This window comes from Neopsephotus bourkii, unplaced genomic scaffold (assembly GCF_033783945.1).
Source record: "Neopsephotus bourkii isolate Nb327-2 ecotype Australia unplaced genomic scaffold, CSIRO-AGI_Nbou_v1 NB_1768, whole genome shotgun sequence".
Taxonomy (NCBI): domain Eukaryota; kingdom Metazoa; phylum Chordata; class Aves; order Psittaciformes; family Psittacidae; genus Neopsephotus; species Neopsephotus bourkii.
In genome coordinates this window covers 10,610,357-10,636,379 of record NW_026902242.1, presented here as the reverse complement: position 1 = coordinate 10,636,379, position 26,023 = coordinate 10,610,357, and the positions used below count along the sequence as shown (strand labels likewise).

The following is a 26,023-nucleotide window of genomic DNA, read 5'->3' as shown; positions in this document are numbered from 1 at the left end:
TTAAAAATGTAAATGAAGTTTATTCAAAAGGGTAAATGTGGTAACTAGTGTCCTTTCAGTGACTTTACAGTGACTCATTTTTGACTTTCAGAAAACATCACTAACATCACATACCACTATTGATAAGAGTAAAAAAAAAGTTTCCTGTAATTTGAAAAGATGGAAACAATTTCTTTACTCAACAGTCAGTACTTGAAAAGTTATTAAACAGAGGTCATAGAAAGGCTTCATTCTAATGAAACAGTGCTAAAAGTTTAAACTGTGGGGGAGACAACTAGCACAATCATGGATTTCCTTTACAGTTATTCTCAAAGCAGCTTTGACATGGTTAGAGATAGGGTAAATGTGACAAAGTTCTCTGAATCTGCCAGGAAACACATCAGGAGGAAGTGATGTTACCCCCTGTACAGATCCACCTAACCAAGAGGAGAATGAATTCTTACAGCTAGTTTTTGCTTTAAGATTACTCAGACCTGAGTGGGGTTTCCTGTATCACAAGTGTGTTCTGTACCTCTCCAACTCAAACCAGCCATGGATAATTTTAAGCTATGGATAACTTAATTTGCTGAAAAGTCTTGCTTTCATCCTGCTAATACTTCCAAGTCACATTTGCTTCCCAAGAGTTTTATAAGCTGAACTGGCAAGTAAGAGAAAAATAAGGAGAGGATAGAAAAGAAAAAGGCTGACAAAGTAAACTTTGTTTATATGTAACTTTAGGGTTTTTCTTTATCACTTCTGGGGCTTAGTTATATGCAACCCAAGTTAAACTTCAGGGTTTTTTTGGTTATTTGTTGGGTTTTTTTGGTTATTTTTGCTAAGGAATGAGTTATACAATATCCATCAGGTATTGGACTATTCCCTTGCACTTCAATATGCTTACACAGAAGTTTAAAAGCATAGGATCAGGAAATGAATGCCTGACCAAGATGACATTCAGAATATATAAAAAATAACTTCCTAACATCACAACAAACTGACAGCTTGCTGCATAGTTACATCTGCTGTTAAACGATAAGAGTTCCACCTCCTTCTCCCTCTTTGTCATTATTAGTAACCAAACCTACAAGCGGCCCAGAAACTGTGACTTAAATCTAGCATTTATGCATGTAATGTCAGATCAGTTCTTATGTGGGAGTAGTGATACTCTGCATTACAAATTTAACACCAGTGTCTTGCACCTACATGAACAGTTAAAAGAAAATTACAAAGTTTAGGTTAAGCATTGCTATGGACCATGTGGACTGGCACTAAATCCCTAGAGCTTCTTAGAAAAGCACCATCCCCCTCAAAAAAAGGAAGGTTATGTGGTGAGTTAACTTCCTCCATCTTTATCAGCTTTGAAACAATATGAACAGCAGACTTGTTCGTGATTCTCTGTGTTAAAAGCGCTATTACTTTGGGACTGACACCTACTCTCCAAGGCTAGCTAAATGTATTTATGGTATTAAATATTGCATTTCAAGTCATTAAGGCAAGTCAAGATTAAAAGGCCCTCTTCTTCCCACATCAGGTCACAGCAATTCCAGTGACAAGCTGAATGGAAAAGAATGCTCTTTCTCCGATGAAGAAGAAGCTATTTCTATTTTCAATTTCCTTAAAAAGCAGCTTTTGGTTTATATTTTACAAGCTTTGGGAGTTACAGGTTTCCAACTGCATGATTACCTTTTCTGGTGCAGGTGTTTCAGAGGCCTTTGAGCATGAGTACCGGAAAAGGAAGTTCTGGTCGTAAGTTTTACATTTGCTGACAAAACACACTGGTCAAAATCATTTGTTTGCTTACAGAATCTTAAAAAAAAAAACAAAACAACCAAAAAACCCAACAAATAGAAAAAAAGGAAGAAAACCCCAACTAATTGTCACAGCCAAATAAAAGCATTTCAACTCACATCTAGAATGGCCAAAATAAGTAAAACGATGTTAGAGGAACTTATTTCTACCAAATCACTTTTGTTTTAAATGTCTTTCAGTGGTTAACAACCAAACAAGAGAAAAACAACAAAAAACCCAAGGCCACCTAGAATATGTGAAAAATGGAAAAAACATAACTAAAGATTGCATCATGAAAGCAGTAATTGTGAAAACAAAGGAGGGATGATGCAGAACAACCAAACGTGAGACAACAAACGCAGTATCATGACAAACGCAGTATCATGACAAAAGAGGGGCAGCATAATCTTTGGATGTATTAGCCCGACTAATGAAATAGATTACATTCCCTCACTTCTTTACCTGCCTCATGACAAGGTATTATAAAAACTTGTATGAAATTCTGGCACCCACAGCTTAAGCAGACATATGGCAAAGGAACAGGAGAGAGCTGTGAAATGATTGAGCACTGATGATTTGATCAAACAGAACAAACAGTCAGACGTATTTACATTAACAAATGAACACAATTCTAACTGGGCAACAGCAATCAGAAAAAACATTATGCTCATTATGGGATTCACCATTTCTCAATTTCATAAAATCGAGACTAGAGTACTTTTGGGGAGACCCATATCAGTCAAGCAGTGGAAGCAGGATGGCATCTAAGTCAATGCTAAAGTAAAATAATGCAAAATGGACGCTTGCTCCTTGCCTACAAAATCACATTGTCCTAAATAACCTTTAAACCTTTTTCTTTGTTGGGTTTTTTGTCTAGGTTATTTTTTGTTTGAGGTTTTTTTTTTGTTGTTGTTGTTTTTGGTTTTTAGTAAAATGCTAACACATGAGTAGAAGATTGACCTAAACTCAGCTACTCTCTTATCTTACTAGATGATAAATGATTCAAATGTAATACTTACTGTACTTTGATGAGTATTTCTAATGTACTGATCACAGCATTATGTGATTAAAAGACATGATTCCTTTATCTTAATTTAGTGCCTGCTGCACTAGAAGAGAAATATTCAAAGTGAAAACTCTTTTTGCAAGCTCCGTTATATTTATTTGTACATTCTATATATGAAGAGATGCAAAAGATGCAAGTCGTTGAGAAATCATAGGAAAAGAAGGCTTTGACACAACACAGTAAAATCATCACCTTGAAGGGAAGAAAGACACCAGCAACACCAGTAATACCAGTTAAAAGTAAACTAGAGTAATAGCTTCTAACTTGGGAATAATAACCAAGAAAACCTTTGAAGATAGGCACAGCATAATTCAGACAGGAGAACAGTATATGAGTATAGGAAGGACAGACTAGTAAGGCATCATGATTTCTCAAAGCCAAGAAAATATAAACAGCCATGTCTGGTTCTCATCAAGGGACAGTGAAAGCTCCAAAAGGAACTGAAAGCACAAGGAACAGCACGGAGGCCAAAGGATGCATCTTTAGATCTTACAGTGATATGACAGCAGTAAATCACATATGTAGTTTCAAGATTTCCATAAAGGGAGTAAGTGTTTTACAACAAATCTTCCAATACTGGCCATAGCAGAAGAGGAGTAAGCACAGAAAAGAATTGTTGCTGGAATCAAGATGTGTGCATTCTTTATTTTTGAGGTGGACAGAGAATGTTTTCAATTTCATCTATTTATCAGTAAAAATTACCAATCATGGGACAAACAGAAATACACAAGCCAGTTTCACAGTGCATTGCCTGTAGCACAGCACTTGCCCAGAAGAAATTACTAAAGCTCACAAGTCTGCCCCTAAGACAGATTTCAGACCTTTGATTATAAAGGATGCCCACCCAGGAAGATAGCATTATCCCAACCAGCAAAGCAGAGCATCACATTCAGAATAGGTTAACAAGAAAATAAAGTGGAAGAAAAGAAACCCAGTAAGTACAAAAAGTAATCAGCATCAGGTTTCACATTTAAGGTCATCAGCTGTTACCTGGATTTCTAGTTCAGCAATATGCTGTTGGAGCTCAGCCACAGCTGCAATACGGTCTGCCTCACGGAGCCGAACTGCCATCACTTCTTCTTTACTCTGAAAGAATTAATAGATTGAAGCTAACAAATAATATCAGTTTCAGTTTATTAAAGACCATGCAGTGCTTTTACCCGAACTCATGTCAGTAAAGAAAACTGAATATAATACTGTATGAACTATCATACTAATTGACAAGGCATACTCTAGAGAACCCAAATTTCATTTTAACCCAAAGAGCTGTGTGATCATCTAATATAAATTCCAAATTATAATAATACAGATAAAAAAAGTCTGTGTAGTTCTGAAAACTTGCTGTTATAAATTTCCAGGACCATAAAACAGCTTTCTTGTGCTCCAGAAATGTTGATTGTAAACTAACAAATAGTACCAACATCTGAAAACCCAGTTCACACTTCAACATTTGACTTTATACATAAGCAAAACTACACAAATTACTTATTTCATCACTCGCTTTATAAAAAAAACAACCCCAAAACCAAACACAGGAGCACACACGTTCTCAATCTTGTCTAAATCTAGGTATCTTAGTCACACTATACAATAAAGATTTGCAAGACAGTTCAGAATAAAATTCTAATGCCTGTAACCTACAATCAGACTCCTGAATATAAGTTTCAGCTGCCAGTTACAATGAGAGACAAGTTGTGTTTTGACAACAGAAAAGGAAATTTCCTTATTTGTTTTACGAGGCAGGTCCCCAAGACTTCAGAGAACAAAACAAGCACAGAGAGAAAACAGTGACAGTGACTGAGGAATACTTTCAGCTGGAATACGAGTAACTCTGGGGAAGAGACAGACTAGGCCCAGGTGCACACACTTTTGTGTCAGACTGGTGTAACTGTGCAAACTGTAGTTACTGTACAGTTTTCAGTTATTTTAGTATGTATTTCAGTATTTCAGTTATTTTAATACATGCTTCAAACTATTAGTACTTAGCCACCCTTCATTAGACAATTTGGTTGAGACTAAATTGAACATGCCAAAGCTTATCTATAGCAGCTACTTGAAACCATGCTGTTCATTTAAAACCAAAGATTCCTTCTGTGAAGGCACACCATCTACATAATCCAATCAACACCATTTGTAATCAGTGGAGTCCATTTCAGAGGAATCCATCATGTGCTAACCCATTATTGCTAAATTCTGCTGCACAATTACTTGAATGAAGCCAAAACCACGAGTCCTCAGGATTGCATATATCTAACTGAAAGCTGAAGGACAGACTGGCTTGGTTTGACTTTGATATCTGAAGTGAGTCAATAGTGTTGCTCTAGATGATAGTGATGTTTTATCTCTGAAACAGAACATGTTCTCAATAATTACCGCAAAAGTTGATATGGTAGGAAAGACAAGCCTGGGGTGGAGGCACAAGTCTTATGTTGTAAATTCTTTAGCAAAACTGATTAGAAAACTCAGTGCTGTATTTCAAGAAACAAATTGAAATTAAGTCCTTGCTGTAGAAGCAGTCATCAGGTAAAAGAGGAAAACTGTAAGAGCACACACCAGTGACAGAGCTGCCATACAGGTAGTATGAGATGCAACTGCTTCAAATATATTAATTTCTACATATGTATTTTAAGCTATCCTTTAAAGAAAAGCACAAGCTGTGGAATTAATGTACCAATTCTGCATAGAAAAAACAACTGGATATTTAAAAAATCCTAATAGATCCTTTTATGATACACCTCTTCAAGTCAAAATATTACTATCTAGCAAAGATGTAGTGACAGAAATAAAACTAGACCATGATTTCAGATTCTTTGAAACAATAAGACGAAAAATCAAACACCAGTTTCTAATGGAGTCAGGAATAACAAACTTGCTAGATTTAACATGCAAGCTGGAAGTTGTAAAATATTTAGTGCTACAAAAACTTAACATTTGTCTGTATTGCTCCAAGACATGACCTGAAAGACTACTGAAACTTTCATCATCAGTTTGGAATACAAACTTGTTGTGTAAGTAACATGAAATAGCTTTATTTCAGTTGTTTACTTAGCAGTACTGCCTTTTAAATTCAGCCTACCTGCTATTATCTGTATTGCAAGCCAAATCTAAGTTGGTAGCAACACTATTTAGCAAAGTTACAGACACTAAATCTAATTCTAGAAGGACTGTAGGTATGACAGAACTGATGGACAGCAGTAGACCAGTTGATGTCATCTACCTGCACTTGTGTAAAGCATTGGACACTGTCCCACACGACATCCTTGTCTCTAAATTGGAGAGACGTCAATTTGATGGTTGGACCACTCGGTGGATAAAGAACTGGATGGATGGACGTACACAACGAGTTGTGGTCAATGGCTCAATGTCTGGCTGGAGACCAGTAACAAGTGGTGTCCCTCTCGGTGTTGGGACCAGTCTTGTTTAACATCTTCATCGCTGACATGGACAGTGGGATTGAGTGTGCCCTTAGCAAGTTTGCTGATGACACCAAGCTGTGTGGTTCAGCTGATACACTGGAGGGAAGGAATGCCATCCAGAGGGACCTTGACACGCTTGTGAGCTGGGCTGATGCCAACCTCATGAAGTTTAACCATGCCAAGTGCAAGGTCCTACAGCTGGGTCAGAGCAATCCCAGGCACAGCTACAGGTTGGGCAGAGAAGAGATTCAGAGCAGCTCTGCGAAGAAGGACTTGGGGGTGCTGGTCGATAAGAAAATGAATATGAGCCAGCTTCAGTGTGCACTTGCAGCCCAGAAAGCCAACCGTATCCTGGACTGCATCAAAAGGAGCATGACCGGCAGGTCGAAGGAGGTGATCCTGCCTCTTTACTCTGTTCCTGTGAGACCTCACTTGGAGTATTGTGTGCAGTTCTGGTGCCCTCAACGTAAAAAGGACATGGAACTGTTGGAACAACTCCAGAGAAGGGCCACGAGGATGATCAGGGGACTGCAGCACCTCCCGTATGAAGATAGGCTAAGAAAGTTGGGGCTGTTCAGCCTGGAGAAGAGAAGGCTGCATGGAGACCTCATAGCAGCCTTCCAGTATCTGAAGGGGGCATATAGGGATGCTGGGAGGGACTCTTCATTAGGGACTGTAGTGACAGGACAAGGGGTAACGGGTTAAAACTTAAACAGGGGAAGTTTAGATTGGATATAAGGAGGAAATTCTTTCCTATTAGGGTGGTGAGGCACTGGAATAGGTTGCCCAGGGAGGTTACGAATGCTCCATCCCTGCTAGTGTTCAAGGCCAGGCTGGACAAAGCCTTGGGTGATATGGTTTAATGTGAGGTGTCCCTGCCCAAGGCAGGGGGGTTGGAACTTGATAATCTTTAAGGTCCTTTCCAACCCTAGCTATTCTATGATTCTATGAAATAATGGAGAAAAAAAATCAAAAGGAATAATCTCAGATTTTTTTTTTAAATAAGGCACTTAGGAAACTAGTGATTATTGTAAACATAAACCAGCCAGCAGAAACGATTTCTTCTAATTAAGATTCAGTTTCTTGTTTCCTAAACAAGATGTGGTGGAGTTTGAAGACTCAGAAGTTAAATACTTTAGATTCAGGTTCCACTAGAAACAAATGGATCTGACAAGACAGCAAGGAAAATGAAAACCTAATGAAACCTGAAATAATAAGTACATCTCAGTTATTTAATGTTCTTAAATATGTTAAAAATGGAACTGAACAACAAAAAAAACAGGATTGTGATACTATAGGAAATCTATGGACATTAATAAGGCTGTCATTTCATCTCCATGCTAGATGACAGTGATAAATCACTCAAGCTATGGTATTGATTTATACTGCTCACAGAAGCCTTTGATGGAATAGCAGGTAACGCAGTCTTTGGGGTATGTATGCGTGTTACAAGCAGAATGTATGTATATTGGACAGAACTGAGAAACAAACATTCAACCAGTAACAGTGTTCTGCATGGATAAGAGTAGGAACAAGTACTGCACATACGAAAGTTTTGTTATCATTAAAGACAACACTAAGATGTGATTATGAACAGCAAATTATATAACATCTGTTCTCATTTTGCCAACTGACAATCACTTTAATAAATAGTATTCTAATTGTTCATTTCATATTACAGTACTATGTTTAACATACAAGTAACTTCTTTAGAAATTACTGATTATTCAGCACTAGCTAATTCCATAAAAGACTAATCGTACAACTTTTTGATGTAAGTATAAAGTTGTTTTAATGTCTTTAGCAAATATTTTAACTATAGTGATTTGTTAACTAATACTTGTTAATTTTTTAAGTAAATTCAGTAGCAATTTCAGGAATATTTTCAACCAAGAGAAAAAAAGCTTAAGACTTATCTTTTATTTCCTGTCTACATTATGTGTGCACAAGTTAAAGACATAAGTTATTAGTAAATGGTTATGGATTTAGTTACAAAAAGTAATTAAATCTGAGATTCAAATACCAGACTGGGCTCTTTTGTGCACTGGCACTAGTAAAACCAGCTTTTGCCCAGTAGTTTTGGGCTGTCCCCTTAAAGTCTAGTTACTATTAGGCAATGAGTAGTGTAACACTCCCCCCTGTAGATTTCTCCATTCAAATACTACTTGTACTCCCTTTCTCTGAAGCTAAACTAATTCTGCAGCAACAGTCAGTGTTGAAGTAATGAACCTCTTCTGTCAGTAAAGACAAACAGAGTCCACAGTTACCAGAATCTGCTGGGGAAGAGTGCCTTTTTATAAGTTATACACAGACACTCTTCTGAGTAGAATCCCACTTTAAAGTCTATCTTTCTGGGACCACAAAGAAGTAGCTCTGTCAAAACCTCAAGTGATTTTTGTGAGACAGTAAATTCAATGCGGTATTGTCAAATGAGTTAAGAGAAGTTTTGGGTTTGTGATCTCTACTCAATGAAGACGATTCTATCCAACAATAGCAGACAAGACTAAAAAGTACATATACATTAGCACACAAATGGTCAACATTGTGAATAAATATTGTTTACCTTGCATTCAATCTCTGCTTGTCTACGTTTTGCTTCATTCAGCTGAGCAAGGAGTCCTTTGTTCTGTGCAGAAAGATATTGTACCTTCCCTTGTAGGTTGGTAACCTCTTGCTCTGCCCTTCTTAAGTGGTTACTATTAATCTGATTCTGAAATTTATGACAAGAAAGAAAATGCATGTTAAGGAAAGATCTTTGACATTAAATTTAACTCCTTAAAGTCTGACAAGAATGACTTGTAAATCATTTACTATAAAAAACTTTTGATGAAAAGGCATTCAGAATTTTCTAAATCTAATCAGAAAACTTTGCATTGCATTTGGTTTATGACCACGACATTCAAAGCGTTCTTAAACAACAGATGACTCATTGTAAGAACATTACTGCAAAACTCCTGTAATTGTTTTTCCCAATCTCTTACTTAGATAAGGCAAAGATTTTGTGAGATTTTCTCCCAACTACAGTAAGAAGCTGAGACATCCAAGAAGCATCGGGTATGTTAGAAATACTATGTACGCATTTCTTTCCAGTGAATTACTGAAAGTAATGTGGCACCTTGAGATCACTGCATTAGTACAAGTCACACCATTTTTACATGAAAGTATACACAGACCAATAAATTAAAATGAAAACCAATTCATTTCTATAGGATGACAGCTGAACAGTGTAAGTATGTACAAAAACTTAATACATAAACACTGAAGTGAGAAGTACCTAAAGGTGTTGTGATATATAATCCAGACAGCAGGATACATATGCCCCCTACTGACTAAAACAAACACTCAGATGGGGAAATAGTAACAAAAGCCCACATTTACCATAGTGAAATAGTAATAACACTGCAAGTAGAATTTTAAAAGGTCAGAGAAAACATTTATCCAGTTGCTATAGAGGAAGTGGTGCCACTGTCAGAAATGAGCCACCGTATTCCCTGCAGTGAGCTCATCTCTCTAGCACACCCTTATATGCTTTCCTAATTTCTGGGACTGCTGAAGCTTGCCAAGTACAGCTTTTGCTTGTTTAGACTTTTCAATGCACAGACTCCTTCAAGTAACAGCTACATTGAGCAGCTATTCCATGGGAAGGTTTCTCAAAAGCCTGTTACAAAACCCTTCTCCATCAACTGCACATTATGCTTATTGATTCAGTTGACAGTTCACTAATATAATATGAAGTCACCAACTTTAAAACACTTTCATTGCTTAACAACCTATTCCCTAGTTACCTTTTTGGCAGACAAGTTATTTTTGTCTGATCTGTACAAATCTCAGCAATAATGAATCATGCTTTGCTTTTCTGGCATATGAAAGGTAAAGCTTCTGCTAAAAACCCCCTGGCAATATACAGCTACTTTGCTGTGAGTCCACAGTTTAGTAACCACACTCATCACCTCAGTAGATAACCTAGTATAGGTAATTTCATCAGAAGAAAAAAATTACTGCCATTTGAAGAATTAGAATTACTGTTATCAGCATAATAAGAATTAGGGTTGTGAAACTTAAGACACCTTAGATGCACTTTTGTTGTTACAACAGTTACAATTTAATGAATTATAATTCACACACATTTACAGATTCTATCAATTAATCCAAATGAGAAGCTCAGAAAATCACAGAAAAGACTACATAAAAGACGATAAAAAAAAAAAGTAAGTTAGATTGTATGTATTAGTCTCTTTCCTAGTCTAAAGGCATTAAAAAGCACATTTTGGAATTAAAGTTACACCTGTAGATGGTAAAGATTATTGGATCTCTATTATTTGACACCAATTTGCCAGCATTATCTCCATTCATACATGCTAGTGTTCAGTAACATACCTGCGTTTCCATCTCCATCATTCTTTGTTTGGTCTCTTTCAGTTCAGCCTGAGTTTCTGCTTCTCTCAATCGGACTGTCATCAGCTCATCCTGTAGCTCATTCACTGTATTTTTTCTGGGAGGATCTTTCCATCTTCCAGTGGTACGAGCTAGATGACGCTGAAAAAAAACAGCATGCCATTGCTGACAATGTCTGATCATTCCTGCAGTCCCCTTATTTCATTTAAGATCTCAGAGTTTCATAGGTCAAGTTACCATTGCGCTTTTGTTTGTCTTAAAATCTAGAAACCCATGGAAACTTACTAGCTTTAAGAATAGACAATTAAAAAATGAAGGCAGTCATTCACAACTACAATAAGACAGTAAATTGCAGGAATATCCTAAGACTTTTGCCTCTTTCTAGCCCTTAATATTTACTGAAATGGTACTGTTCAGGTACTGCCTTTCTACCAGAACAATTAAATGGCAGCACAGGCTCTTTGACATCTAGAACAAGGAATCAACTCCTAACATACTTTTGAAATAAAGTTTCTCGTGGCAGCTGCATCCAAAGATTTTTCTCACCTCAGCAGCTTGATCTGCAATCACTAGTTTCTACTTGATCTCTACATCTCAAAATTGTGCTTTCTTATCATTCATTGAAAAGAAATACTGCTCAAAGCGTACTGCTAATCATACCTGCCAGTGTTCCTCCAAATCTTTGACTTGCTGCCTTAGTTCTTTGAGACCCATCAGAGCTTCTGCTTCTCTTAATTTTACTGCAATCAGTTCTTCTTGTAGTCTAGCAATGTTTTCCTCATCAGGGAGAGAGCTGTTCCTCTGCAACAAGGACCATCTTCTTAAATATGTATTTGAATAGATTTGTGCTTAGTGAGACCCACACCAAAAATATAGACATGGAATAGTAACTCTTCTTACTAGCCAAACTTGCTTGATTACACATCCTCTGCAAAATAAAAGCCTTAAAAAAATCTAAGTTCCTGGATATAGCAAGGGTGTACAAGCATCTTCTACCAGACAACTACAGAAAAAAAGTTGGCAAATTAGTTTTAGGTATTCTGACTTCCAGATTTCCCAGAATGGTATCCCTAACAGAGCAGTACTTATACTATTTTGCATATAGCATCTTAAAATACAGAGAAAAATCTGAAAGATTTTGAGCTACTTGATAAAATTAAAGAAAATTCAGAACTGAAATTACACCTTTAGAGTTATAGCTTTCATTTAGACTTACAGGGAGTCTATTTTTTTGGGCAGCCATCTGCCTTTGTAAAGGAGAAAAGATATATTGACAAAGGAACCATCCATTAATATTGATAAACAACAATCAGTCAAGAAAAGGTCTTACAGATGAAAGTGCATGGATGTTTACAAAAACGCACAAGGAAAAAGTAGAAAGACTAAAGAAAGCTAAACAGAAAACAGGAAAACACAAGGCAGGAGCGACCTGGGTAAAGTAAAACAGCGATGAAAGTGCAATAATGGAAGTCTGGGAAAAAACAGGGGGAAGAAAAGGGACACAGTCTGCCTAACTACCATAGCCCTACATCAAATCATTGATCACCAAATACTTGAACTGTGCTTCATCCCTTTTTACTGTGTTTTTCAGTAGTAATTTTCAGCAAAATGAAGTACATATGTCTATATGTAATACTGTGACAGTTGCCAGGGCATCTTGAGGGTCAAGAGCAAAGTGCATTATTAACATAAATGGAACACAGCACAAGAGCCATTTATGAGCATCTCCATGTTTCAAAAAAGTCACAAGATCAAAGTATTGGCAAATACAGGAAATGATAGGCTGAGTCTCTGAGTGTTTACATCACTGATTGTGTAGCCATGCAGGTCTTGGGTTACAGAGCAGAATCTTCCCAGGTTACGTGACACATCACTAAATGAGTGGTAAAGAGCGGTACATGTAGGAATTTCAGGGAGTTCACTTTCTCATGTGCCCAAGTTAATCATGACAGACTGTTACTACTGTGCATCTGTGTTTATCTATTACACTGGAATTTCACTCACTGCTCCAGTTTCTCCTTCACATTAAAGTTTTTGATGTATGCTATCTTCATGTTGATAAAGGTTAAGTGAAAAAGTAGTCTCTTTCTGAACTTAGAAAAATAAGTTATATATCAGTGGTCAGTACAGTAAAAACTACCAGATTGTCAGCCTGCCAGATTCCTAATCAAGCACCTCAGATACAAAAAGAAAAAATCTTTATTCCAGTGGGTTAATCTAATTACCTAGCAAGTTTTGGCCACACTGCTGAGTATTCAGCTCTAAAATTTCCATGAGGAAACAACTTCCAAAGCCAATGTAACAGGATCTGAAAACCATGCTTTATGTTGGGTCAGTGTCCTGGGTTCAGTCAGTTAGTGGGGATTTTATTTCCACTTCTTCTATTTTATTTTGCATGTAAGTTTTTCTTCAAAGACAAGTAAACATTTGACAGCCAGTTTGAGTACAGCTTGAACTCTGGAACCAGTAAGTCACAAGCTGGGATGGCACCCAAAAAGCAGCAGAGATTTTGATATTAAACAGTGGAGGTGTTCTTTCCTGTCCATAATGAAACAAACTGGGAGATACTCAAGAACTGGGAATGCTGAACTCTTTACTCCTCCCGTTTCAACCTTAATTTTCACATCACCTCAATGCTCACTCTGAGCCTACTGCTCTTGTTGCAAGATAAAACTGAGGCAATTGATGTTTTCTGCAAAGACTCCAGCAGAATCCAAGTTTTGCACTGCAGTGGACTTCAGAAACAGAAGAAAACTGATCTGTTCTTCACAAACCTTTCCAAGTGCAGACAGATCTTAGGTTTTTGCTAAATTAATTTCAGATTTGAAAAGTCATGAAAACATAGAAGATTTAAGAGCACAGTAATGCAAAGAATTATAAGGACCTGTATTGTCTTTCTAGTGTTATTTTATATAGAGGGTCCTGGTTTGATTTACCTTTTCCATCTCTAGAACTTTATCTTGCATCTCCTTCAGGGCACAATGGGATTCTGCTTCACTCAGCCTGGCTTGGACCAACTCTTTTTCCAGCTGTAGCACAAAGTCTTCACTGTATTGTGAACTGCATTTATGCTACAAAGTTTGCAGAAATATGTTTAGTATGAAGCACAGATGGTTTTAAAGGGGTTTTATTTGCCAGATTCAAATGCTTAACATTAGGAATACTAGCTTAAGATCAACAGAAGTGCTTACCTTATGCAAGTCTATTAACATGTCCTTTCAGACTGCTAACTGTAATGCTGTGCTTCTCCAGCAACTGCACCTCCACACAGCCAAATGTGTAAAACCAAACTGAGACTAATTAGCACTGATGAGCAACAATTCACTCTTTGTTACCCAAACTGAAGAATTCTCAAAGGATCTGTGATTATTTTGTTATACGCAAAAAAATGCTTAGGAAAGACTGGCTAATTGCAAGATTAATACAAGTATCTCTCTTAGTCCCTACTCACTTAAGCTCTGACTTAACAGAAGCTTTTAATAACTTGGGTTTAAAATAAAGTCATGTATGCTTTAATGCACAGCCACTTTGGTTTGTTCCTTTCTTACAACTCCAACCCTTAGCTCTCGTTTCTCATGATACTTATTCCTTCAGAGATTCTCTTTTAAAAGCAAGTCTTGTGGATTTATGAGAAAAATCCAGGCACAAATAGCAGTATAGATCCTTCTTGACAGACAGCATATGCCAAAGCTACAATAAAATTTGGTTCTTTCCATATAGGACTTACTCCAAAACTATCCCTGACCAGCTCTGCACACCCCCATACCCTCAGTAATAAAACACCCTTTCCAAACCTCATGGGGGAGGAGGATAAAAAAAACAGAACAAAAAAAAAAAATCACAGTTCTGCACAAGTTAATTCACCATTAACTTATTTCTTGCCTGTTGATTAGCTGGAATTCAAGCTGAGATCTATCCTTTCACTTGCTAAAGCAAAATTTCATGAAATTGCATCTTTCAATAGATAGATCCAACTGAAGTTGTAGTAAGCATTTATATTCAAAAGCCCCACTTGCTCTTTTTAACTACTGACTGAAGGAACAAGTTATTTTCTTTCTTCCCTGTGTCACTTTAAAATGACTTTAGATTCACCACAGATTGTCAGACTTGCTTGGTAGGCCATGCCATCCTACAGCAGCATTTACATTGAAATCCCCAAAGCACAGATGCCTAGGTAGTGTATGCATAGGTGCTCTGAAAATTAAGTTTAAAGGGGAACCGTTTAGTACATCTTTGGTGCCATTAAAAACATTGTGAAGAATATAGTCTATACTTGGGTTCACAGATGGAAGCTTTATTCAATTAACAATGCAACTTTAAAATCCATAGAGCAGTTGTTATACTGAAGATACAACTATTTCTTATTTTGTTTGCATCAAACAATTTAGTTTTCTGCACCTAAAAACAGTTGACAAGATTAACAGAAGAGCCTTCAATCCTGTATGCTTCTGTTAGGGTATGACATTCCTTGACCTTTAATGCACAAGCCAAAGGCAAACAGGACAAAACAAGTATTTACAGCATGTAACTACATGGTCAAGGAAGTGGGTTTTAATTTGTTTTTATACTTCTGCACACCACTTAACCCTTTCATCATGACTCAGTAGAACCAAAATTCAAAATCTACACTAATGCTAGTGTTACAATTTGTTTTATTGTTATATATATATGCCTACAGGGAGCTATAACAGAGGGGATTTATACAAAGCACTAAAAGGCAGAAATAGCTCACAGAGGTAGTCTTTAGTGTCATTAAGACTATTCATTTAACTGCTACTTCTACTTAACTGTGCAGTTGAACAAAGTAAAAAGATCAGCGTATTTTAGTTTTTCCTTATGCAATACTAACTTAATCCCTCTTCTCTTTAATTCACATATTCTCTTTGCTTCAGCAAGCAGTGGAGATAGGCCTGATTTGAGTGTAAGAGAGGATGGGTGGACAATTCTGATGCATTTCCACAATTGCTTCACATAATCTTTCTTATTCCCTGGCTGTTGGTACAGTTGCATCAGATGATACACACAGCAACCTAAATGGACCCTATCTGGCTTGTTACAGATTCTGCTTACGGAACAAGAATGCATGCAGTATTCTTCCCTCAGGTAAGAAGTCCTCTTGTACTTCCCAGGAAACAGAGAGAAAACAGGAGATTTGAAGAGCTGAATACATATTGTTGCAAAATCGGGATGCAAGTTTATTCCAAATAATTTTGGACTAAAAAAATTAACTGGTATTTGTCAAATCATAAGTAACAAAAAGTATAAGAAAAGATACTCATTCAGTTTTAGGCACAAGTCATTACTTTTTTTAAATTGGTCTTTAGATTTCACCTGCCTAAGGAATACGCTAGGAGTACTTATCTAGCCACAACAAACTTTAAATCAAGTCTTGATAGACTGGTACCCCCTCCCCCCTGCCCCCAAGAAAAAAAAAATAAATACAAGATCAAAACAGATTTTAAAAAAAACAATACTCAAAGTTACAAGTTGTGATTTTTTGCTCCTTAAAACACAAAATTTCAGCAATTTAGTATATATAAAGGTAACAAGTTCATAGTCAAAAGAGTGATAACTGAAGACTGACTTCTTTAGCAAAAGAACTGCTTTAGGTATTTTCCTTAAGCCCTAAAATGTTTGACAAAATCCACAATGCCACTCCAGATTTCCAGGCACCAGCCAAATATTTTAACCAGAGCAATACTGTTTGCCTTGGCTGTGTTGAAAAGATGTCTATTATATAAAGCACTCCAAATGTAGTTCTACAGCCATGTACTTCTGAAAGAAAGAAGTCCTTGCTTGGCTTCACAGAACTGTATTTATTTTCCCCCAACACTGCTTAAAAATCTTAGTAACATCTCTGAAGCTGACATAACCATTCCTAATAATGTTTTGACTGATGATAGATTACACAAAGTTACAGAACGCTTTTCCTACACTGAAGGGCAACTAAACTAACAGATGGTTCAGCAGCTACCCAGCTAACTTTGTTTGCACATGTAAGCACTAACTGTAGCACTTTAGTAAATACAGTAGTTTTATTTTCTGCTTTTTGGTTGCAAAACAGAACATAAGGTAAAAAACCCTGTATTATAAAATAAAGCAAAGCTTCCATAAGGTTGCATCACTCATTTACAAGCACGCATTACTTTATTATTATGCTCTTAATTAATATAAGTCACTTTAGCATGAGTTCCTGAAAAGAAACTATGCATTATGGAGTTGCTATAACAGTGACCAGATACATGGCTATAAATTACCTTGCAAAATGCATATGCTTCCATCTGAATGTTTAGTCAATTAAAATTCTATCTTCACATAACACACTTGAAGAGCCTATTTAAAAATAAGATGTGAAGCTATTTAGCTTGCACTCTCATTTCTCACATTCGATTTTCAAGCATGCAGACTGATGAACTAGGTAATCATTGAAAATTAGAGTATCATTGGGAAAGACTGAGATCTGTGTTCTGGAGGTGTATTTAAATGGCAGAAATCATTTTCACACATTCAGCAGTAGCCATCTTTTTCATTTAGGAACAATAGCAGAAAAAGGAGAGAAAAACTTCAGCGTGTAATTATTAGGAGCAAGTTTAAACATGCTTATTAAGCTTAGCCCTAAATCTTAAATATCATCGCTCTTGCATGCTTTAAAAAGAAAACTTCCTGTATTCTGTTGAAGTCAGGTACAGCTTCCTCTATGCAGTTCTTGATTTACTATAAGTATGAGAAAGAGGTCTCCTTCCTCTTAATCTTCTGGCTACCCACCACATCAAGAAGCCTTTGGCAAATTTCTATATTTAAAGAATATAAAGACAGATTAGTACCATTCTCTTCAAAACCATTCTGGCAAATATTGAGGTAGCCGAAGCACTGAACTCCAAGGGCATTTCAGAATATTTCTACCTTTACAAATATTTTTTCCTAGCTATCAATATAAAAAAATTGTACAGGTTTTAAAAACTTGTTTTTAAAAGTTTTTAGATTTTAAATTTTAAAATTAAAAATTTTTAATTTCACTAGTTTTAAAACCTTAATAAAGAGGAATGCTTTCAGTGTAAGATCTAAAAGTTTGCATCCAAAGTAAAATTAAGTGTGAAGTCTCTATCCCAAGTATTACTATCTTCTGCTTTCCTTCCCACCCTCCAAATCACCTTAAATAGATTCAGAAATATGTAGAATACACTTGATTACAGTTAAACATGTGATTTATTATATGTTCACTAGTACTATTTTCAGGTTGTCTGGGAGAAGTACTACAGCAGAACTTCCTTTCACTAAGAAGCAATGATAAGAACTTAAGTAGACTCATCACGTTGTGATAAAGTCACTCTGGTTCAACTATAAACTCCCTACATATATTGCAGCACAGGAAAAATTACGAAGTTGCATGTAATTTGGGCTTCTGGTGTTGGACTTAAGTGAGAATAATATTCCTCTACCCATCTCTGTATTCAGCCTTATGAATAAGTGCTGCTTCTTTATATACACACACATCCTATAAGCATTTTCCATACTTACCTTTAAGCCATCCAACCTGTATAATCAAAATCTCCATCAAATCTCATAGAGCAGGAGTGCTACCAAATCTCAGGACAGAATAAACCCTAGGTAATATTTAAATACAAATGCATAACCTTTTTACAAAAGATGGGTTAGCTTTCTTAGACATGTTATGGCTTAGAGAATATTCTTGCTGTCAACAAAACCAAACCCTCTTCAGAAATTCAAAGCCGAGCTTTATAGCTTCTATCATGCTGAAACAGACAACTCAAGATTGGAAAAGATTTAGATAACAAAATACATAGGATAGATGCTGTACCATTAAATAACTGCAGATAAACTACGCAGTTCATTTTTTAAGCGCAATGATTTTTGCTAATCATAAACAAAAAATTGGAGGGGGGGAAAATTAAAGCATTTGTGCAACAAAACTGAAGAAGAATTGCCAAGAGCAAAAAAAGCTGCTGGCACTCGGAAGCAGCAAAGAGATTCATTCGTCTGTGTACTCTAAATGCAACGCCAAAATTCAAAACAAGTTCATGGATTTCCACTAGGTGGTACCCTACGTGTACGCAGCTGTTTACAGCTGTTGCTCCTGGAAACACAGAGTTAAAAGCCTGTTCAATGACAACTGTTAATAATGCAGCAGAGTCTGGGGAACTGCTAACTGAAACCATCTCCACACTTTCATCATGTTGTCGATGTTAATTCAGACAGTTCTCAAAACCAAAGTACTATTCCTTATTCTTCAAAATTAGCCATCTCCTAGGCACAAATCTCTTTATAACCATGCGGATTTACAGCCTCAGTTCCACCCACAGTCAGACTACTTCCTATAGTCATAGTCACATTTAAGAGAGGGAAAACAATGCTCACATTTTACTTACTCTCTATTCCTGCAGAACCTGCCCAGTCTGCTGCCCTCACAGCTCCAAAATCTGGTTATCTATAGTTTTGCTTAGGACCAGCTCCCATGCCTAGCCAATCTACCAAGCTTCCCCATCACTGCTACTTAGTAAGGTCTGCAGCATAATTAAGAGCATTGCCTTTGAAAGTTGTATTAGCCATCAATTAACTAATAGATAAATTTAGCATTTTAGTCTCTTAACTTTTAATTCAGTACAGATAAGTAACACGGATGCTTCCAAAAACACATTCCAAAAGCACGTGTACTACTATAATCAGACAATAAACACCTAGCTACCCAGTCTGTAAACATTTCTCATTTTATTTCACATGACAGTTTACAAAATACCTAAAGTTTTGTAAATCATTGCTAGAACATCTAGCATCTTTCCAGTTATAATTTCATATTCTTTCCCTGAAGAAATTGCTAAAGAAAAAGCAGCACTACATATTATAGAGTAACAGCTCATCAATAACTCCTTGCAACTAGTCTAGAAGATGTACTTTTTTTAAACCAAACTGCATTAAACAGATACAATAAGCTATTTCTGTTATCTTGCATGTAAGTTATGATTTCTTTTCAATCTAACAGTAAACCTCACCTCTACCTTCCCAGATGAGATACCAGGGATCTGGTAAGAAGCTACAGCATGCTAAGCTCTAAAAACTTGTATTTCATACACCTAATATGCCCAGGGCTTCAGACAAGTACTTGGATACCACTTACTTAAACCAGTATGAGCATACTCACATGAACATTGCTAGTGCACATTTTATTCAGTAAGTGAAGACTGCCAAAATTGCTGCCCCCCCCCACCTCACTAAGAGAAGATACAGAGCACTTTAGAAGTGCCTTAGAGGCAGTCAACTTCAGCCTCATACTAACAGCCTGAAGCCTTGCACATTACACTACCTAGAACATACAGCACATACAAACACAGAATAACTTAAGAGCTTCTAAAGGTCATTTTCCTGCTTTATCTGCACATAAACCAACACCTTTTCATAAAGTCCTGTAGTTCTAAACTCAGGGACAACACCCTTCTACTTCTGCAAGCAACTACTTTATGCATGCTTGGAAAAAAAATGTAGGTACACAGAAGAAACATGGAGGAGACTGACTTCAATGAGAAGCTACATAAAAGCATTATGAATCAACTCTCAAATTTGAGTAGCCAGAGTGACACAATTTGCAATGGCTAGATTTTTAGCATTAGGAGCTACCAAAGGCTTTAGGTGTGGGTTTTTTGTTAGTATTTCTTTAGTGATGGTGGCTTTTCGAGTGGGGTTTTTGTCGTTGTTGAGGTTTCGGCTTGGTGTGTTTTGTTGTGGGTTTTTTTGCTGTTGTTATTTTAAATTAGTAACTTACATCTACCCAGGGTTATGCATCTCATCTATCAGTAAGAAAAAGACCAAAATATCACTTAGACCAATTTGTGTAATTTTAGGAATGCAAATCACAACAAACAAGCATTTACAAGGACAGCACTGAGACCATGTAATGATGAGTGAAAATAAACATGAATGAAAAAGATGAGATGATGTGCTGCCAGGCTCCTTACCCATTGCTGCTGTTGGAGCTCCCTGATGGTATTCTCAGCTTGCTCCAGTTTAGTAATGGCCTCATCACTCTGCTGTTTGATGGTGGCCAGCTCCCGTTTTACAAGGTAGTTTTCCTCAGCCTCCTGGGCCCTTGTCACTTGTCCCTTAGGACATAATTTTTTTTTTTTAAGCAATTGAGGACAAATCCAAGACAGACTGCCTTTGTGATGCTTAGCTGCTTATTTCATCAGATTGCTTTTGCACATAGCATGGAGTACAATTGGTAGAAATTTGAGGACAAAGTAGTACTAAACAGCTGCTTTACTACTTCATAACAAAGTTCAGCATCCATTTAGCAAGCACAATTGTGTACTTGCATTCAATAACGTTCCTTTCATGCAATATTACTCAGTTGCACATGCACAGATTTAAGTTCACAATATTCAAGTGTTAATACAGTGTCAGAGAATCCACTTCTCATAGGAATTTGTATAAAAAAAATGACATTAGGTTAGGAAAATTATTACAATGTGCAGGTATTGGGTTTATATATTTTTAGTAAACAATATTAAACAAGTTTCTAGCAAGAGATTAGCTCTCTATTTATTCCAAATCAGCAAAGCAGGCATAGAGTACAGCATGCAAATATGCATGCATCAAAGCAATTGGGGGTTTTTTGAGAGTAGGAAGAGAGTCGTACAGTAAAAGACTAAAAGACTATACCTGTATCAATCTATCTGCCAAGGAAGCACTTTCCTACAAAGGAAAAATTCAGATAGGAATAAGGAAAAGAAAAAAACAAAAAACAAAGGGGTGATAATAGTGACAAAAAAGACAAGAGCTGAGAAAAAGAAAATGCCCAAATTCTACCCATTTTCTGTACAAACTCTTTTTGCAAAATTAACAACTTCTCATATAAATTAAGGTAACACCCTGAAAGGAAGCAGCCTTTTCTGCAATAGCTTTAATACAGTCCCTGCTTATAAGAAGTTCTCAGAGCCAGATTTCCATAACTCTTCAAATTCACCTACAGGAGACTGAGTATTTAGATCCAAATGGCTGGCTTCCCAATTAACAGAAAGTACACATACAGTATCTGGTATGATCTAGGAGACAGATGCAAGGTAGGGTCTACGGTCTGCCCACAGTGTGAAAGGAAGGCATAATTTGAGCACAGAGGAGTCTCCACTAAGCACTGAGGCATTCATGCAGAACTAAAGCTCCCAAATAGATGAAGCAGGAAAGTCAAATAGTGCAAATTGACAGACACAAGTAAAAAAATATGAACTATGACAGCTAATATTTTGGTTTACTGAACTCAATTGAGCAGTTAATAAATCCCTTTTCCTTGCCAAAATTCTTCAAGAAAGAAATTTGCACTGATGCATGCTGACTGACAAGCACTACATCCCCCCCCCCAAGTTGCACATTTCATTAATTTCTACTCTGTCACTCCTGAAAGCACTCAGGTTTTGCATATTCTATAACAGAACACATCTATTCACAGATCATCTTCATCCTTGGAACTTTTATTAAAATTAAAGTTCAAACTGGTTCATAAGAGCCAATACTTAGAAGTTAAGGCAAGACATTTGTCATTAAGGTACATTTAGGAAATCACAACTGAATCAGACAGGTTAGGATGAGGAAAAAATATTTTATAATAAAAATAAGTTTCCAACAGAAGAACTGAATGGGTGTGTTTACACTTTATGATCTGCTTTTCAGATGCTGTTATGAGAGCAAACATCATAAATTCTTATTAACATATAAGACTTTCCCATTCTGAAATGTTCCAATTCCAGTCAGAATGGAACACTTAAAATGAGTTCTGAAATTTTTAGTACAGAACTTGCAACAACACTAGTGTCTGGCAGTTCATCATGGACTTCCTAATTAAAAACCCCTCTGATTTCAAACCTCTGCAAGTTAAGTGTACAATAGGGATATTTGGTATTATAGATTTGTGAGGAGCATTGAAGTGATTCACCACAGCTTCAAACATCTTAAGAGTTCACACTTTTCAGTTAATTTTATCAGCACTTCAATAGAAACAAATATGTTTATAAAATTGCATTTCTAGTCACATCTTCCATATGTTCTCATTATGTGCATTTTTCTACACTAAAAAAAATCAGAAATCAACTAAGTAGAATTTGCCATACGTTGACTGTTTTTCCAAGAAATTGTAGTGGATTAAACAGCAGAAGTGACATCTGTCGGTTATGTCACTCTAAATTTTCTTCCCTGTGAAACACAAACCACTGTTAGCAACTCACAAGAACATTCCATTTCATTTGATGAAAGATAGTTGCTATGCCTGGTTAAGACGGACAAGAATGTTCTCATTCTAGAGCAGGCCAGCTCAGATGCAATCTGTCACAAGAAGCATGATACCAGAATATAGGAGAGGCTACTGGGGAACAATGCCTGCATGCTGGCAATGTAGCAATACCGGTTATCATGCATACTTTTAAAGTCATATCCAGTTACAAAGAAGCCTAACAAAACTCTGCTCCAGACTAAATCTGTGTGAAATAAAAAATATTCTCCCCACACTGTACCCAGAATTGCTACAAAAATTCAAAACTACATGAAATAAATTCATAGCAGCAGATTTTCTGTACTGAACGTGAATGCTGCAACACCACCCCTCTGTTGCTGTATTTGCTAGTGATGAAGTAATCTGCTTTCATCTCCATGTCTGGTCATTGGTAGGTCTGTCATTTTGCTCCTATGTAAAAATACCCAGCAAGGTCAAAATTGAGGATTCTCTCGCAATAACCTCTTTTCCACCCAAGCAGTCCACTACTTCATGTAGTCTTCTGGGTTTTAAACAGATGCTTCTAATTCAGAAAGAAAACAGTACAACAGAAGTTGGATATATCAAAATGTTTGATTTCATATTCAGTAAGAGTCAGACTTAACAACTGCACACATTTACAAGCACTGACCCTAACTGTTTCATTATTGCCATGCTATATGGGTAAGCACTGTTAGTAAACACCATAGGTTAGCAGAAAACAGTAAATGCTGAGATTCCCATTTCATATAATAAAATGGCCATGAATTTAAGTATAAGTTAACATAGGTTCAATATAATCACCAACATACTTACTTTTTCTAGTGTTTCAATGCGCTGCTTCAAGAGTCTATTTTCAGTTCGTAGCCTCTGGAAGGTAAACAGTTCAGAATTATATTTCTCAAGTTATGAATTGAAAGTCTGTTAAAAGCCAAGCAAGCTAAAACCATTTTTATCATGTCACATCTATGAAAATTAATATAAATACAAAAAACAGTGACCTTTCTAACATCTTTCTATATGATGTACTAACTCAAAAGATGAGTTTTAACAGCTTGATACAGCAGAGGTGAGATTAAGTCTTGTGTTACACAAAAGCATCTGTGTCATATTAGATGAAAGTAGCATGTCTGCAGGTTAACCATAGAGCTTAACAGCACATCAGACTGGACAGCCTCCTCTTCCTAAACAGAGCCAGACATGCTTGTCATGGGTGAGGAACATGGAAGTGCCCTCCCTGCACTAGAACAGGCTAATGAGACAGCTACAAGGTTTCCTTCCTTTTCCTCTCAATGATTTATGTTAATTTGTATCATAGTATTTCTTTCCATCTGTAAGGTTATTCTGAGAATTATTTACCTCAGATGCCCCAGAAGTAAGAATTGTACTGAATTGCACATTTTACTGGTGCATTTCCTCTAAATTTTAGCAGTCAGCATTCACATAAAAGAGATCCGTATGTATCCCTAAGAATAGTGATGGATATCAGTTCAGTAATACTTTACCCTGCCAGGCTAAAAGGCAGACTCAACGCGCTTGTTTTTCCATCTCCCTAATACAGCAGAGCTTCTTAGCAGAAGACAGTGAATGATTTCTATAAGGTCCCAAAGAAGGGCCTAGAAACAGACACCTTTGGGTTGCTGGGTTTGGTTGGGTGGGTTTTGGTTTGGTTTAGGTGGGGTTTTTTTGGTTTTGAGATTGGGGGAAGCAAGGAAGGATTTGAAAGAAGTTAAAAGATTAGAATCTAGAGTTTAAGTTGTCTTTCAAATGGTATTATTATGTCCTGTTCTGCAGAGGGCCATCATCTGAATCCTGCAAATTTCTTTCAGATGCCATTACCAGATCCTAATGCTGCCAACTGCCTCTGTGCCTCTTACAACAGCAACTGCCTGAAAAAGCCTGGAACACCTTTGTGCTTCCAGGTACATGTCACTGAATTGTGAACCCATGCCTTAGAACCTGATACTGAAAGGCAAAATGACTAGCAGTGGTCAGGAAGAAGTAACCTGTACCTTCCTCCCTCCACTAAGCTTTACATACTGCACTTGACTATCATTTCTCCCACTGCCTTTTCTCATGGAACCGGCTAAAAACATGACACAGGGAAGGAAATCCAGACCAAACACCATGTTGTGAAAAAAAAAAAAAGTGATAAAAAAGGGGAAAAGTGGCAAATACCTGTTTATAGCACAAAGGCAAAAAGATGCAGTGATTAAGTACATACAGGAAGTAGGTCAGTTCATAGAAGGGAAATAAACTTCACCCACAGGGTGTTTTTTCCCCCACATGATGTATTAATTGCAGAAGCTCCAAAAGAAAAGGTGACTACAGACAGAAAACACAATCTTGGGTCCAATGTGCAAGAAAAAAATAAACAAATCAAGATCTCAAAACAAAACCCTTATTTTGTGTTTTAAAAACCTCCTGTGTGGGACCCCTACAGCTAAACCAGCATATTTGGAAACACTGATAAATGAGACCACCTGTAACCAAGATTTAATCACCAGAAAATAATGAAAAAATGAATACAGCAGATTTTCATCAAAGATATCTCTTTAAATGTCTGCCAGAAGTCTCAGTAATTTCACTCTAAGTGTCCTTTATGAACAGACACTCCAGACACAAGTGTTGAAAGAATCTGGAGATCTCAATTACATGCCCTGCCACACATACCGATAAGATATTTAAGTCCACATCTAGGAATTTAACTGATCCATAACTAAATTTGTTGAGGCTCTCTTACTTTAATTTCAACTTGCTCTTCCATTTCTTTTGTCTTTATTGTAGTGTATTCCTTTTCTAACCTAAAAATTAGAAACAGTAAATTATGATTAGAAATAGTGTGGATAACTTACTTGTTGGTATGATACCAAACAAACAAGAATAGAACAGAGATACAGATTATTGATATTTCCTCTGTTTAAGTGGCCACTTGAAATGCACTCCTGTAAATATTCAGTCTGGACATTATACTTAAACATAAAGACTTTTGTAGGTATGAACAGACTCTGAATGGGCACTCTGAAGTGCAGGTGCTTCTCATATACATTTATAGCAGCAATGACTTGGACCTACTCTGTAACAATCACTCAATGTAACTATACAATATCAAGTCAATAGATTCTGCCA

At 36.7% G+C, this 26,023-nt stretch overlaps 1 protein-coding gene across 7 annotated transcripts in view; it reads right to left on the bottom strand.

Moving 5' to 3' along the window:
• The window catches only part of EVI5 (ecotropic viral integration site 5), a 77,730-nt gene that overhangs the window by 27,586 nt on the left and 24,121 nt on the right, over positions 1-26,023 (bottom strand). For 3 of the 7 annotated variants that reach the window (XM_061379267.1, XM_061379263.1, XM_061379269.1), the window contains 8 exons: positions 25,638-25,698; positions 23,711-23,764; positions 21,316-21,348; positions 20,604-20,756; positions 11,305-11,439; positions 10,627-10,785; positions 8,813-8,959; positions 3,824-3,919 (listed from right to left, as the gene is read on the bottom strand). In XM_061379267.1, coding sequence (XP_061235251.1) covers positions 3,824-3,919; positions 8,813-8,959; positions 10,627-10,785; positions 11,305-11,439; positions 20,604-20,756; positions 21,316-21,348; positions 23,711-23,764; positions 25,638-25,698 — 838 coding nt within the window. Of the gene's footprint in view, positions 1-3,823; positions 3,920-8,812; positions 8,960-10,626; positions 10,786-11,304; positions 11,446-13,580; positions 13,716-20,603; positions 20,757-21,315; positions 21,349-23,710; positions 23,765-25,637; positions 25,699-26,023 lie in introns of all 7 variants that reach the window. The other 4 variants (XM_061379270.1, XM_061379264.1, XM_061379265.1 and 1 more) reach the window with 4 other exon arrangements.